Source organism: Sipha flava, unplaced genomic scaffold, assembly GCF_003268045.1.
Source record: "Sipha flava isolate LNK unplaced genomic scaffold, YSA_version1 2_pilon_pilon, whole genome shotgun sequence".
Classification (NCBI taxonomy): domain Eukaryota; kingdom Metazoa; phylum Arthropoda; class Insecta; order Hemiptera; family Aphididae; genus Sipha; species Sipha flava.
Window position 1 is genome coordinate 3,054,951 of NW_020272972.1, and position 17,534 is coordinate 3,072,484.

General features: G+C 26.8%; 2 protein-coding genes across 4 annotated transcripts; both read right to left on the bottom strand.

The window, feature by feature from the left end:
• Window positions 1-3,713: 3,713 nt before the first annotated feature.
• LOC112686096 (trehalase-like) lies at window positions 3,714-10,272 on the bottom strand. Of its 3 annotated transcripts, XM_025558227.1 has the most exons (10): window positions 10,059-10,272; window positions 7,226-7,883; window positions 7,023-7,147; window positions 6,791-6,927; window positions 6,548-6,714; window positions 6,270-6,471; window positions 5,187-5,383; window positions 4,936-5,071; window positions 4,167-4,228; window positions 3,714-3,852 (listed from the first exon to the last, which is right to left on the bottom strand). In XM_025558227.1, the coding sequence occupies exons 1-10, from the start codon at window positions 10,190-10,192 to the stop codon at window positions 3,847-3,849; spliced, it is 1,824 nt and encodes a 607-aa protein (XP_025414012.1). In that variant the 5' UTR covers window positions 10,193-10,272; the 3' UTR covers window positions 3,714-3,846. The 3 variants fall into 3 exon arrangements, with proteins under 3 accessions (XP_025414012.1, XP_025414013.1, XP_025414014.1); XM_025558228.1 differs by lacking the exon at window positions 4,167-4,228; XM_025558229.1 differs by lacking the exons at window positions 3,714-3,852; window positions 4,167-4,228 and adding an exon at window positions 4,687-4,832.
• Window positions 10,273-11,824: 1,552 nt separating this feature from the next.
• Window positions 11,825-12,342, bottom strand: LOC112686036. The gene is made up of 2 exons (XM_025558138.1): window positions 12,310-12,342; window positions 11,825-12,229 (listed from the first exon to the last, which is right to left on the bottom strand). The coding sequence occupies exons 1-2, from the start codon at window positions 12,340-12,342 to the stop codon at window positions 11,825-11,827; spliced, it is 438 nt and encodes a 145-aa protein (XP_025413923.1).
• Window positions 12,343-17,534: the final 5,192 nt, after the last annotated feature.

A 17,534-nucleotide genomic window follows, 5' to 3' on the forward strand; every position in this document is an offset into this window, starting at 1 on the left:
ATACGAAAAAATGAATTTAATTTCGATTAGAGATGTAGTATAACACAAATAATAAAGCGTTTTACAAAATAACTAGCTTCGTGCTACTTTTTTTGATTGATGTAAAAGATATTCCTAATATATGTATTATGGTCAGTTACGATATAGTTATATTTTCATATTATTATGTTAATTTATTTATTTAATTGACAGCCAACCTTTATTTGTCAAATATATACAACAATCGTGGTAAATGGATAAACTATAAATTATAGTCAATTATTATAATATAGTTTTACGATAATATACGAGTTAAATAATGTAACTAGATTTATTCAAAAAATAATAATATTAATATTTAGCAATGTTTTGACCCCATCTTCCATAACAATTTTCACTTGAACAATTCATTATATCATTTATAGAACATGTAAAATTTAATTAACTCTTCTACAATCATTTCGTAGCTACAGGTATTTAATCTTCAGAATTGTATATTGATCACGTGCCATTTTCGTGCCGTCATCGTGTCAATAAAGTCACATAATATTGAACATTATGAATTTGATTAATAATTTTCCCAATATTTTTACAACATAATATTAACATGTTTATTCCTACTCCATTATAGACGTATTCAAATATTTGCTAGTGTGATTATAATATATCGCATACTTTATTGACATTTTTTAGACGATAGTAGGCGGTAATTTTTTTTTTTATCTGCAAAGAGATTGAAAACATTGATTTTATTTATCTGCTTATAAGTCTTACCTGAATTATAAATTTGATGTTTCCTGTATCCTGTTATTATAAAATAAAAAGGATATTAATTGTTCTAGTGACGTAATAGGAATTTTGAAAACATATTCATCGGAAAGATTATACTTAAATTAAATTTTTTTATATTTTCATTTTTACCTTAAGTTAAAAAAAATACTGTAAAGGTTATTAAATTAAAATATGTTTCTATTAACAGTATTAACTATAATTTAAGAGTAGTAATAAAAAATATGGAAAAGTCAATCTCTAGAAGACTTCACTGCAAAAGCGAAATCAAATTTGTTTATATATCTGTGTCATATCACTATATAGATCGATGGATACGTTGGAAATATAATACAATTAAACAGTCTCAAATTGACAGAAACGATAAACCACTTTTTGATGTCTTTTAATATGTTTAGATCTTTCGGAATTCCCACGTGCCCCTGTAAAATGGTTACAGGACCAACGTCATCATATTGTTGCTTTTTACTCAAGGGCGGTTCTAGGATATACGGTTTCGTAAGGATACAAATATATTTTTAAGTATTGACTATAGACTAACGTACAATTGAATTGCCAAATGTTCTTCTTAGCAACTGTTAATTATCATATTTAAAAATATAAATACTGAAAAAATTTTTATATTTTCTTTATTCCTATTCTATTCACCTTGGGTAGAAAACGCTTATTCAGATAAACGCCAAAAATGTTGGTACGAACACCTGTCCACCTTGCCCATATGGTAGATGTTGTTTTTACCTTTGCTGTTTATTTTGTGTGACAACTCAAAAAACGATCTTCTAAAATTGTGTAGTGTGATTTAAGGTCAATTCTTAATGAAGGTCGCATATTAGACTAGTGTCAAACTTTTTTTATGTAAATTGAATACCTAATTTTATGGTTTGAAATTGGGGGTTAGTATTTAATTTCGACATGATTAATTTGAATAAAAGTTACAGAATATATGATATCTAAAGTAAAAACACTGACTAAACCAAAAGCTAAAAATTACCTAAACTTAAAATATATTACTTTAATTTATCGACTTTGATTGAGAAACATTTTTCGAATGCGACGATCTGTCATTTTATTATGTTGTTTTAATGATCTTACTCAATTACATTAATAAATATACTATGATGCACAAACGGATAAAAATTGTAACTTTTACGTTGTTAAAAGTGGAAATCTTCAATCTACTAGGCTGTTATTTTTTATTTTTGGCCCACGATCACATTTTAAATATAGTATGTATTTTTTTTATCTTGGTCAAATTAGAACAGCTTTAAGCCATAGTTTACGTGTGTCTTAGATTTAAAAGATCGTGAAAATGTCTTTCATTTGTTTTTATTTCCATTTTATTTATCAGTTGAATATGTCCCAGAAAATGTAAATAGAGATTATTGATTTACAGAACATCACAATATTAAAAAAAAGTATAGTTACTTTGAATTTTCAATTTTTTATTTAAGTTATAAACGCATTAAAAATAATGGCTCTCTTTGGTAATATTTACAATTGAGAGCATATTTTTTTATAAATGAAAATCGCCAAATCAAAAACTAAAACTCGATTTATTGATTTTCACCTAAAAACTGCATCGTCCAGATACAACCAGATATAGAAAAATTAATTTTCAAAAATTAATGTTAGTCATCACATTAAAATCAAATAAAATACGAAATAAGTAATTTGTATTTTAAAATTGAAATATATTAATACTTATAGTGTGTTAAAATAATAATGATTTGTAATTTAAAATGTATTTATAAATATTAGGACTTACGTTGTTTTACTACCAATTCGACACGTGAGATTTGTAGAAAATAATATGTGGCCCTGTGTATAAAAAAAAGTTGAAAACTCGCAACATTTCATTTAATGGTGCTGTGAAACTTTTTACTAGACGCAATGACATGTTACGGTGCGTTTGGCGAGTGAATGTACAAAGTGGTAAACGGTCATCATTTGTACAGTCTACTGTTCTTATCGATATCCTCAAAACTATAGACTTCGATCTGTCTCACGCGGGTGATTTGTATGGTTAAAATGACACTGGTAACATTGAAATGGGGTCAGTATACGCATACGGTTACAGCTTTAACAAATTTTGCCGACCGGATTTCGTTGATATTTTTTTCATTATCGATTTGCGATTGAAATACTAGTATCGCCGCTACACTCGGACGAATTTATTATACTGAGATCCACCGTTAAATTTGATTTTCAAAAATGTTCGGTTGGACCGAATTCGATTTTCCTAGTTGAACAGGGTTCTTATATTCGTTGTTGAAATGAACGCGAAATATTTCAAAACCGAATCCACAGTAGTCAAGTCGTAAAAACATACAATTACATATATTCTGTAGTAGTTTAAGAGGTATGTATAAAGATATATGTACCCAATAGAATACTCGAAGTATACACAATTTTTATAAGTAGTTTTTCATGACTTTCGTTCGAGTTTTATTTTCTGTAAATTCGTAATACAACGTATATATTGTCAAAAAAAAAAAAAATAAAAAATAAATAAATACTTTACAATAATATACTTATAAACATTATTTTTTTAAAAAAATTTTCAGAAATTAATGTAGTATACTTATTGCTAAGGCGTGAAAAAATACATAGTATTTCAATAATGTTTTTCGATTTTTTTAAATTATTATAAAGCTATTATAAATAATTAATATATATAATATGCTATTCGAATACAAGATGTATTATGATAATAAAAATCTTAAATTAACGATTTATAGAATAATATTAACATTAAAAAATTAATTGAAATAAATGAGAAATTATTCTAGAACGCAAAAATGAAAATTACTATACACAATTCGATGATAATAATAAAATTAGCGTTGAATAATCGTGATATGATGAGTTTAATAGCTCAACAAAAATACGTTATTTTGTTTAATAAAAATCATCTAAATATACGTCGTATCAATTTATAAAAAAAATATAAATAAATTAATTAATACTGATTTTTTTCTCTTTGCACTTGTCAACGTGTTAGAGTTGTTTGAGGTACGGTTGATTTAATTATATCCATGTTCCGGTGCGCGAGGGACTGATGTGATTATCCATATTTTCTTAATTCTGGAAAAACATGAATACATATAGATTGTTAGTATATTATTTCGTATTACTTGAATAGATTTGTTCGACATGTTTTTAAAAATTTTACAAATTAAATTTTTTAACTGACATTATACTGTCGCCAAATAAAAAAAAAAGCAAAATTGAGTGATGTTGCAATGGGTGCCAGTGCTATGCTACCATGCAAAGATAATTGTGTCGCTGAAATCTAATTTGCATTGTATTTAATATTATTATTATCAACAAGTGCCTTATATTGGTGATTTACAGCGGATATATTATCCTCCCTTTTTTCTATGATCATTTTTATTTACCCAAAATGCTAAATATTGTTTGATCCTATTGAAATCGCACATGTATTTATTGCCACTACATCCTAAAAACACACAAAAACAAAATTCTTACTTTCGTTTCTTGCGAATTTATTGGAAATTCCGAGTACATATGTATATGTCACAAATTGACTTTTTTAACCTTGTTTTGCAACTCGTTAAAACTGATATTATTGTCAAGTATCAATAAATTCATCTGGACAATTAGTGAATTTACACATTAATAGTTATAGTTCATTATTGTATTAATTTGTTGCTTAATTTGTTTCACATAATTTTTTAAAAATAATTTCTTTACCGGTGTTTGAAAAAAACCATGCATACAATTTATTTGTAACTTTGATAAAATATAGGTACTTTAATGTGCAAATTACGTATTTTTATTCTAATACAATATTATTATTACTTAAGGAGCACATATAATATGATTTTTGCACAATCGAATGACATTTTTCATCATATGACTGTGAAAAAAAAATTAATTTTTTGAACTTTTTAAAATTAGTAATCGATGACGACTGATATGCATAAATATTGCGACATAATATATTAATTACGATACATATATGTTTTAAACTTTGATGTTCACTTTAAAATCCATTGAGTATTTCGTGTGGGTATTATTGGGTACTAGTTTTCTTCACATTTCTTAATTGAATCATGTACACGTTTCACGAAGCATTATGAAAATATTATGCAATAGTTACAAGTTCATTTTTAACAGTTCATTAATTTTATAATATAATCTTACCACTATTAGATGTATACGAAACTGAATCACCCCATCTGTTTAAGAATTCAAACACAACACCATTTGTCCACCCAAATCCTGTCTGTGGAGTGTATTCACCACCACCTCCAGTTTCTCCTGCGGCTAAGACATCGTACTAAAAAAAAAAAAAAATAAAAAAAAATGCATAAATAAAAAAATATCTTCATTAGAATATTTCATGAAAAATATAATATTATCATAAAATCCTAGTTTCAATTTCAATTTCATACTTTTTCAAACATCATTGATTTTTCAGCGTATCCTTTGTAATTCGAACGTAACCAAACCTCTGCCATATTATACGCGACTTGTTGAGCGAGTTTTTGATGTGTTCTATCAAGACCTTGAATCATGAATGCTTGAAGAGGAGGCCATGCGTTTGGAAAGTCCCATTGTTGTGACGATGCATACATTGACGTAGGAGTCCCTAAAATTAAATTATAAATTACATAAACTTAATATAATTGCAATTTATATAAATTAATTTAATTAATTTATATAGGTATGACAAGTATTAATGTTAAAATAAGATATAAAGGACACTCTTCTAAAATAAAACTAAAATAAGGTCCCTAATTTAAATTTCTGTACAAATTTTTTAGAAAATAACCATAATATAAATTTTGATATCAATACTAACTTAGAAATATTAAGTACCCAAAAGAACTTAAAAATTCAGTTTTAGGAGAGTTACGCGTACACAATGAAATAAAGAAAAAAAATTTTAGTAATATTTTAAATTTAAAAATCTATTTTAAAAATAGTATCTTATATTAATATATTTTAGATAACAATAAATAATAGCCAAAGTATTTATATTTCTTAAAATATCTATATTTAATAAAAATTCATATTAAATAATCTCTCCAATAAAAATAAATTATTTCTATGTAAAACGACCAACTTTTCTCAATACATCCCTTCCTTTATTTTTTCATATTCAATTGTGATTTTATAAAATTTGTATATATCTGATGATGAATTTTTTTATTCAAAAGTGGTCGTACATCACTAATATAATAATACTCCAGAATAAACATTTATTTATTTAATACTAATAATAATAATATATTATTACTGTATTCATTTATGAGTATTAAAAATTTACTAATATTTGTTTTATTTTATTACATTACCATACAATAAAAGTTTACCAAGTGAACATTTATAAATCTTATAAGTAAGGGATTTTTATTTTTAACTTTTTTTTAAAATAATTGTTTTTTGTGCAATTGAATAAGTTGACAGAGTTTAAAAAATGTCACAAAACCCAATATTTTTATTATTTCGATAGCACTATAGTAAAATATTACCGTTAAAACTGACGCTGTAATCAGGTTCAATGATATGTTCATCCTTTAAATATCCCAATACAGAACTAGCTACTGCCTTTTTTGACATATTGTAGCTTCCTGTCCACAGAGGCACAATATTTGATACAAAAAAGTATTCGCGATGTTTGTTGTTGATTATGTCCCAGTCGAACCAGGATCCTTTGTCAGGTCTCCACATGACCTAGAATAATTAATATTCAATACGTAAAGTGTGTTGTTTATGAGTAATTGAATGCCACTTGGAACGAAATAATCACTTCTTGTATAGCGTTAAGAAAATCGTCTGCTATCCTGTAATACTTATCAGCTTTGCTCTTGTTTCCCATCTGGTCGAACCACGTACCTATCATAAGTGCATTTACTTGAAGTATGGAGTTTAAATCCACTGGGATAATACTCCCAGTTTGGATATCGGGCAATTGACCTACATTTTACATCACACATTTTTATGATAATTTCTATTGTTTTTTATCGAAACATTTTGCAATTATATTACTTACCGCGTTGCTCTTGGTTTTTAGGTATAAACCATCTACTCGAAAAGTCCCATCCGGTTTCCGCTCCAGACTTGATCCTCACATAAAAGTCGTCTTTTTGTTCTTTGGTTTCATACTGCTCAGCTATTTCGTAGTCCTCTCTGTTAAAAAATAATATATAATAACTGTACTACATTTCTTTAACATGCGGCTGTGGTGACTACATATCGTCACCAGTATACGCATTTTCACAAACCTATAGGATTCTGGCCTCGGTCCTTGTGACGGTGCATAGAATCTAGCCATTGTGTACGATTTACCGTTTTTCTGGAAAGTTATCATTCGGTTTTCCATCCAAAATTGAAATTCACTTTCCAAGACCTAAACACGTTCAATGATTAGTTGTTTTGCGTAATCAAATTGTTATTATGATTATTGTTTTTGACTGTTCGGACTTACGGAAATTTTTTGTTTTATGTAATCAAAGTCATTGGTCGCTTTATAGTAACTTAATACCATCAGTGGAAGCATCGGTGGCTGCGACCTATTTAGATAGTACACTCGTCCACCATTGGGCATAAAACCAATTTTTTCCACCATTGATATGATATTATCCATGACACCTCGAGCCGTGTACTTCATGTCGCACAGCAGTAGTCCATTAACTATCCAGTAAGTGTCCCAATAGTAAAGTTCTCTAAATCTGCCACCGGGTATGATAAATCCATTTGGAACCCATATCAACGAGTACTTATCCGGATTGATTCTTACGTCTTCTTTGACTTTTCTTGCTAAAGTTTTCCAAACATGATTTAATCCTGCAGCCCAACCTTTGTAATTCTGGTCTCTGATTCGATTTATGATCGAAGGATTTTCATTAAAATCAGGTGGTACCCATTCTTCTAACTCGTCTCCATCTTCTAAATTCTCGTCAATGAATTTCAATAATGAAGAGTTAGAAGGCACCTTTCCATTGTTATTATATTTCAATTTTTTATATTTTTCTATAATTTCTGATTCTGTGTATTTCAGTTTTTTGTCTACAAATGTTTTTGAATCCATATAAATTCCAGATAATTGGACGTCATTCAACAAATCACTATTACAGTATACATCGCTAAAAATTATAAATATCATTATTTTATTTAAGTTTTTCATTACTCTGCAGTGAATATTACATAACTAGCATTCTTATTTATTCAGAGGAATAAAACTGTTTTTTTTTTTTTGTTAAGCGGTGAAGCCTTCAATTACATAGACTTTTAGCCTAGAATTAATATATATTATATCTTAAAATTAGATTGGTATGATGTTAAGTATAAATAGTCTATGGTTTAGGTTTTCAATATGAAAAAATTGGATGATTTGGATGGAGTTTTCTTGATCCACGATTTTGAAATTATGAACCATCATTTGAATGTGTACACAGGGAAAAGTCAATAAAGGGCTAAGTAAGGTATTTTCGTAGTATAAGACATTTTGTGATATTAAACATTTAAATAATAAATCATAAAATTGCTTATGCCACGAAAGTTATCATAGATACTTAATTTGACTAATTAATTTTATTAAAATTTTCTATTACATATACGAGTAAATCTTAATAATTAGGCCATTTTGTATAAAATAATTAAAAATATTAATTTATCTAATATCCTTTAACATGCAATTTTATCTTAACGATAAGTAAACTAAACTACTTCATTACTAAATGTGATCTTATGAAATTCTTGGAAATTGTAAGTAATATTTTATATGAAAAACGTTCGTTGTCTGAACTTAAAAATGTATTATTTTACATAAATAATTAAGTTTAATATGTAAATTGTTTTTATAAAAAATTAAACTGTCTAAAATCGTTAAGTTTCTATAACGATTCAAACCTTGTTTTACGTTTATAAATTTATCATCTGGTTCATAATTTGAATATAAACCGTATTATTTTCATAGACTTCATGAAATATTTGAGTATTTTAAAATAAAATACACTAATTATAATATTGATATAAAATACTAGACTAATGATTGGTTCAAATATTTAAAAAAAATTATCTTAAATTTATTGTTTTTGTTTTATTATTATAATGCATTTAGATGATTAAATATCTTAAACTATAGGACAAAGAACTTTATTTTAGTAAGTAAATAATTATTAGCTACTTGTATATATGTGCTATAATGTTATAAATATAGTGATGTAAAATATTTTATTGAATAGGTTATAAATTAATTAATATTTATGTAATATAAAATAATATCCTATTAAACGTTTTATACTCTAGTAAATTAGAATGAAATTTGAACTACTGATTTGCCTTCAATTGAGATAAGATTATATTTATTAGAAAATGTTTGGTTTAATTTATTCAATAGTTATTTATTCTTATAACTTCAGTTGTATAATAATTTAATTAATTTTGTAAAATTATTAAGAATAGTTTTTACAAATATAATTCATAAAATTCATTTTAAATGTTAATGTATTACTTATTTCTATATAAGTAATAACTAATCAAGTTAATTTCATATTCCAATAATTTTACTACATACAATATATTTTAAATTTTATCAAACTAATAAATAAAATGATTTCTAAGTATTTTAAACATTTGTTTTAAAAATTTAAATCATTATAAGCATATAATTTTTTATATAGATATTGTAGATGTAGATATTATAATATGTATTTTGTAATTATTTATAAAATAGTTTATTTTATATATGTTAAATCAACTATTGATATTTGATAACTAGCTGATAACAATTGAAGTATAAAGAATTTTTTTTTTCTTATAATATTTTAATCAAAAACAAATTATTACAACCATTTTTTAATTGCAAGTAAAGAAAATCAAACAATGTACAATAAACAGAAAATAATTTAGCAAACATAACGCGTTTACCTGCCTTTAAATTGATGGATTATTAGTATGAATTTTTAAAGGGTTAGTTTTTAATTTTCTATTTTTATTTAACTGACAATTTTTGTTGACAACTTTAGGTTAAGTATGTATTATGTAAGTAAAATAATATACATTATATTTGAAATGTATTATGAGGAAGATTTTAAAAACACGTTTGATCATATTTACAATTTGGTAATGAAAACTGCATAAATTGCGTAATAATAATAATAACTGTTAAAAATTAAATATTTTTTTATGAAAAAATTAATCAAATTACATGAATATTGTAAATAATGTTGAATGGGAATGGTGAAAATTAGGATTTTTATAGAATATTTGTTCAAATTTGGATAAATGTAAAGCAAAACTAATACTGATGTATATACCTTTCACACGACGGCTGCAGTCCATTGGCAGCATTGAAAAAGCCTCTTGTTAAGTATACAAAGTCTTGGGAATCTGCGTGTGTACAATACACAACTTGTACTAGGCACACGACCAGTAAGTAGAATAGCATCATTTCGAAAATATCAAACAAATTAATAACGTTTAAAGACTAAAAGATAAATTTTATAATTTAATTTTTACAAACAAGTTGCATAATATTCTTAAAAAAAATAAAAATAAAGAAATATAAAATAATATATTAACTCTGATCGAAACAGAATAAATAAGTTTGTTTTTTAAATTTCTTGTGTTAATAAAACGAGCGTAGAATTGGACCAAGATCCTAAATCAGTTTGCCTCAGGCCGTGCACGATTCGACTGCACTAATGACCAGCGTACGTTGTGCCTTTATCAGAACACAAGACCCAATGCTAATGTTGGCTAATAATTCATTAGACAGATAGTATACGGTAACCCCTTATGTGTGATAATTTGTGCAAATACAAGTAGATAAATATACGGTACCTACGTCCGAATAGTAAAAAGAAATTGTTGACATGTCTTCGTATTATAATCTATTTTCCCCCTTTATCCTTACTTCTAGTCTTATAATAAACATATTACTTAAAATGAAGTATACGGCAGTACACAAATTAGCTCTATTCAAGTACCTAGATTTTTTCGCATGTTCTTGCCAAATGTTCATGGTCATGCCCGTTTGTTTCGCTATTGTGTTCAAATTCGACTATGATATTACATTGACATAACTGATTTGAACACTATTCATATTTCAGTTACAAATATAAAATTACTTGGTGTTTATTTTATACCTACACATATAAACTGTTAACTATAATATTACCTTTTAAATATTATCACAGTTTATTTATTTTTCGTAAATTGCATTAATATTTTTTCATTACTTTTACATGCGATTCGTAATAAACTAGCCATTATAATTATTATTGTACTTCAAATGAGTAAGTAGGTACATAAACAATAAATTGTTTATTGTTACACAGTGAAACCAACACATACTTGGTTCATCGTTTTGTTAGGAATTCCAAATATCGCTTCGTTTTAATCTACATTAAATAAGCTGTTAAAAAGATAAATTAACCACATTGCATACAAATATTGGAAAAACCATCATAAGTACTGTAACATTGAGTTTATAATAGTTTGTGTTCAAAACCTGTCTTATTTCACAAAATGTTGGTGTGCGTATTCTTTTGTATGAAATTGCTTAAATTTCAACAGATGATACGGGATAAATAGAACATTATATTTAAAGTATATACTAAGTAAGTTGGGCACGTGTATTTTTATACTTTTTGTAACTATCAAAAAAGATGCAGATAACTCATATAGTTATTAGTGAATATTAATTTTTTTTTACATTTTCTTGTACATAAAAACTTACATAGACGAATAGGTATTAAGTAAATTTATGTATTAGGTTATGCATAATACAATAATTCTATGATATAACTTGAAATTTAAAATAATAAATAATCGTATTAAAATCAAGTCTTATTTCCAATACTGATCTCTTTAATTCACCATTAAATATATGTAATTTATTAAAATGTACCTACCTAATTCTTCTCCTTTTCCTTCGCCTTTCTCCCGACTATTTGAGGTCACCTACCCTTGTCCTAAACCTCCATTCGTCTCAATATTCTAAACCCCCTACGCACTCATCAATAATCCTCTTATCATTCTCAATCGTATCCTATCATCTTTTTTTTGGTCTTCCTCTTCCTTATTTACTTTCAACGTACATTTTCATAACCACTCTTACTGCTTTTGTTTCTTTTTGGATCATCACATGCTCAAACCATCTCAGTCTATTTTTTCTCATCTTCCCCATTATCGATGATACACCAATACTATCCCTCATATATTCGTTCCATATTCTATCTTTTCTTGCTACTCCAATCATCCATCTAAGCATACTCATTTCCGCAACACACATACTCTGTTTTATTTTCCTGTCAACCACCCAATACTTTGAATCATGTAGCATAATTGGTCTTACTACACTTCTGTAAAATTTACCTTTCAGCTTCATTAGAATTCTTTTACCACATAAAACACCTGACACTTTTCTTAATTTCATCCAACCGCACTTAATCCTATGTTTTACTTTCATTCCAAAGACCCTATCCTTTTGTGCAAATGAACTTAAATATTTAAAGTACTGGATTTCAACTATCGCATCACCGTTTATTGGCATTGGTCACATACTCTCAACTTCTTAGTATCTTCTTCTAAAGTCATATTCTATAATATTTAGTCTATATACTCTATTTTATTTCTATTAATTCTCAATCACTTTCCTTCAAGGGAAAATGTACGTAATTAAATTATGAACTAAAAATGTATATAGATACATTAATATTAATAATATTTCATAATAAACTGTTAATTAGTCCGGTTTGAATATAAGTATTGAATATTATGAATATAATGAAACAAGAATTGAAAAAAAACACTTCATGTTTTATGACGGTTATTATGTATGTTTTATTAACTTGAAATAAAAATATAGATATTATTTTTTATTTTTTTTTATCGTGCTATTAGTCTTTTTGGATAATAAAGTCTCTATTGTAGTTTGTATAAAAGTATATGTATAGCATATTTTATTGGTTTTAATGATATTGCTTATTGATTTATGAATTATATCTGGTATGTTTAATTTATTGTGATCTTGTATTTTTAGTAATAAAAGTCATGTTTTATTTTGAGTATTGATTTTGCAACACTTTAACATAATTATACATAGATATATTTAAATATTATACATTTGGAAAATTTAATTTAATTTTATAGCGCACAATAGTAATAAATAGAATGGTTATCATTATATAGTTATGATTGTTTTTTTTTTAAATATTTAATTGTATTGTTATTTTTAATCTTCATATTTTATTACATTTTTTTATGGATATATTTTTCAAACAATTACATTTTAACATTTTTATCAATTCGATATAATATATAGTTAATACATAGTTTTGTATTGTTATACGATACATTTCAATATATCTACATATCTATTTATTATGACATGAATCTCGTTCGTTAATAGTCATATTTTTTTCTATCAGATATGTAATTTATCTATGACGACAATAGTGATAACTCAAATAATTTTTAATAATGAATATTATATAATATGTTTATAATTGTTAAAAAGAATGACCGGGAATCACTTAGACTAAAAAATGCAGGTTTAAATTAATCTATGGCCATGTAAAGGTTAATTAGCTTATGTAGGTTATCTAAATTGGCATAAACATATTAGCATAATACAATTCAAGTGTATTTTTATTTGCAAACATCAAAACGATAATACAACAAGGACAATAAAAAATTCGCAAACAATCCACTGCTGTGGCCAGATTTCTAAGATTTATGTCTAATTTATGCATGTTAAATAGATTAAACTTTATAAAGTGTTGTGTTTAATTTTAAATTTAACGCGTAGTAAAATGCTTACTATAAAAGGAAATGCTACGATTAAGTAAGCGTTTAGTAAGTAATTATAGTTACGTTCACCTATCCGTCAATTTTAATTTGTCGTTACGTTTAAAATATATTTTAAAATGCGTACTTAAACAGTTATTTATTGCAATATAATAACATAGGTTCTCGATAACTATAAAAAAAAATTAACTATCCAAAAATAAATGTGAATAACAACCTTGCTCAACGTTCTTTCATATACGCACTATTTTCTAACCGTCTAACTTTATATTAATTCAATGTCATCTGTTTATCTTAAATATATGTCATAAAAACCTCTTCATCTGTCCACGTATCACACAGTATCCATAGTTTGATGAAACATTGTATTTAATGTTTAATTCTTTGTATAAACAAGACTCTGTAGTTGATTGTCAATAATCGGCATCAGATTGACATTCACTTACATGTAATACATGTGATATTTACTCAGAAATCGAATTTTGCATAAAAATAATTACATATTAGTCTACGGAACCTTAAGTTTTTTCGAGAATTATTATTTTAAACATGTACTTTATCAAAGGTGTCTGGTGAATATAATATAACTGTAAGATAATTATTAAAAATTGGAGTGTATCTTTTTTATAAGTTTAAAAAATGCCCATTATACCTAGGTTACCTTATCGTTAAAATATGTTTGTGATAACGTTAAGATTGAGTGTGATTACAGATAGTTTAACATTGTTGTATTCAAAGTCGATACAATGCACGGTAAAGTTCTCAATGAAAAATTTTCATTTTTCTTGTGCGAATTCTATACTAAGTTGTACGTCTGCCGTTTAGTTGACGTAAGCGATAGTGTGTTGTTCAAGATTTTTGTTTACTTTGCCATTTACATTTTATCCCTTAAAAACATCTCGGGTCTGCTTATTAACCAACAATGGTTTTTACTGCCGTGACACTCAAATTCGATTAATATTTACTGTTATCTTTTAAAGCTACATGATTTCAAGTGGAACGGAAAATAAATAAAAATGCCGGTCCTCGACAACAATTATGAATTGTTGACGAACAAACTATTGAATGTCTGCTATCAACTATGATGTTGATTATACTACCTACCAACTAATATTATTATATTCATGATTTGTTAAAGGTTTGGAAATCAATAATTGAACACGGACTCTTAAACGCATATCAACTGGGATTCATAACAAATGTATGAAATGGTATACTTACCCACACAATAGTTTTTGCGATACACATTAATTGTAATTATATTATTTACTCATCTGTCATGAAAAATTTAAGTATATATACTTTGCATGACTTAATTCTTTGCATTAAGGATTTATACTTATACCACTTAAATATGATTAAAGTATAAAATGAGTACTTAATTAATTTTCAGACTTGAGTTTCAATGTAAACGTGAAAAATAATATTAATTTTTAGCAACCAGATCAAATTCAAAATTAATTTAAGTTAACATTTCACATTTGTGACGTGTTAATAAATATTGTAGAGTTATTATTTAAATTTTTTTTTTTTTAAATTTCAGAAATGTTCAATAAAGTTATAATCCATATTCGATTCAAGTAGAGAATTAAAATTGTATCGTATACATTATTGTATTAGTAACAAAAACAACAGGGGAGCAGGGTTATTTTTTGGACGAATTCAAAAAAATCATGACAATACTTTTTACATTTAAATATTAGTTATTTTAATACGATAACAATGGCTTTATCAAACAAATAGTTTGCAATGACCACTTAAAAATTTGATGATAATTTACTTATTGTTCTAGGTATTAAAGAATAAAAAGAATTATTTGCAAATCACACCTTTATTATAAAGCCGAAGAATTAAAAAAAATTACTGTTATGTAATTTTGATGTATTCACTCTCATATAAACAGCATACGTGAAAAAGTAGCTCCACTCTATGCATGTTTCTCGTTTCGTAGTGTATCGTAGTATTTCGTAATGTTTCATATAAAAGGTATACATACTATGCACGTTTCGCGTTTCGTGATTTCCGTTTCGTTCAGCTTTCAGATTACTGTTGTTAAGTACGTTTAGTTCGTGTCTTGCGGTTTGTATCTTTTGGATCCCACAAACACCGGTATTCTTAAAATTCCTCAATAAATGTCAGCACTAGTTTATCATTCCACTCGGGCGCAACGATGACAACTAATTGGAAAACTAAGTTTTTAAAATTGAAATTAAACGAAATTACGTGATTCTTCGTGATGATAATTGATAACATTTATTTACCTATATTTTATATCTAATTTAATTGATAATCTGGTGATATGAAATTCTTGTTTACGAAAACATATGCCACGTGAAACAACACGAAATCTAACGAAATTATACGAAACAATATGAATTTATTGTTTCATGTCCTTTGATTTCGTCAATTTACCGCCTCGTTCGCGAAACAGTTTTCACGAAAAAGTTTTTCGTGAAAAAGCTATACGCTATTCACGAAATTAAACGGAAATGTGAAAACACGAAACGCGAAACAAGCATAGTGTGGAGCTACTTAAAGGGTAACGGTTTTCTTAGGGGTATTTTTTTTTATTTTGATCTACTAGTGATTAACAATTAATTAACATTTAAAATTTAGTTTCACAGGATAACTAAAATCATTGGCTGCGTAATAATTTATAATAGTCGTTAACTACAGATAACAAAAAAATTATTGAATACATTGATTATTTATTTACATCACGTACATTTGAAATGCGTTGACATTTACAACATAAAATTAAATATTTTAATGCGCTGGTGTATCTTCTGGTACACCGATCGAAAATGGTAGGTACACGATTATTATTTCGAAATGATTATAATTTATCAGAAAGTAATAAACATAACATTTATACCGCGGTGATAATAATGTACACAATGGTAGTCGAAAAATCACTTAAGCAAAGAATTTTATTACCACGTTGTAAAATGTGACAATTATTTGTTTTCGACGCGATATCTAAACTATTATGATTCGTTTGGATCGTTATGAACACGAGCGGTGAAATCGTAGCAAGCTTCTGCAATGGATCCGCGTTGGTTATGAGAAAATATTATGTATTATGTGCTTCTTTTTTTCTTTTTTTTTTCATATGCGTTTATATTTTTACAGATGAATGTCTACGCGTGTTTTTGTACACATAATAACTTTTTATATCTTACTAAATGTTTTCGAGACTTACAGCGATAACTGTTCGTGAAGACCGTTCGATGTTTTGATCGTTATTAACGGCAAATCGGACGAAAGCATTGAACGGTCGTTCGTTGAAGACGTTCAACTGCTGTATTTTTCCATTGCAGTTATTATAATTTTTTACGATCGCCCGATCAGATCGAACAGATAACGCCGCGGCAACGTAGAGAGCGAATGTCTACTATCGTATTCGCGCATCGTGTGATGATTACCATGCGAGTACTATTCGGTTTGTTTACGTTTACAACCGTAAAACATACCCAAGCGCCCCGGTAAGTCGATACATTTTATAATGGTCTCGTTCCGACGGTTCATTTTAGAAAATTATTGTTCGCACATCGACACGAGTATAATATTAATGTTCCGTCATTAATCAGTATGTTTTGGACGGGCATAAATATAATAGGTACGATAGGCGAACCTATACATACTATTGTTTTTTAATTAACTGACGTAAATATGTTCTCGAAACGGGCGCTATTTATATTTTTAAAACTTCCTTTTTTTTTTTTTTTTTTTTTATAAACATTTATGTTCAACGTGGTCACGCCCGTTTTAGTTAGATAGTTTAAACGCATGCGATTCATATGGAGATAATTATTTTGAATAATATTTCGAGAAGTTCGGTTTGGTTAGACGGATGAGAGTTGAGGTACCTATATTTAGAATGTTTGACTAAAAACAAGTTTTTTAATGTATTTTTTTGTACTTATTTTATTTTACATTTTCAGTGTACGTTTTAGTTTAAAATTATTAGTAAAAAGTGA

What these genes read in the sequence shown, in the direction of transcription:
- LOC112686096 (XM_025558227.1), bottom strand. Translation starts at nt 10,192, where the DNA reads ATGATGCTATTCTACTTACTGGTCGTGTGCCTAGTACAAGTTGTGTAT. An exon ending in CCGAGGCCAGAATCCTATAG is followed by an intron (nt 6,928 to 7,022) that starts GTTTGTGAAAAT and finishes ATTTTTTAACAG; the next exon opens with AGAGGACTACGAAATAGCTG. An exon ending in TTACAGCGTCAGTTTTAACG is followed by an intron (nt 5,384 to 6,269) that starts GTAATATTTTAC and finishes ATTTAATTTTAG; the next exon opens with GGACTCCTACGTCAATGTAT.
- LOC112686036 (XM_025558138.1), bottom strand. Translation starts at nt 12,342, where the DNA reads ATGACTTTAGAAGAAGATACTAAGAAGTTGAGA. An exon ending in AAGATACTAAGAAGTTGAGA is followed by an intron (nt 12,230 to 12,309) that starts GTATGTGACCAA and finishes TTTGCACAAAAG; the next exon opens with GATAGGGTCTTTGGAATGAA.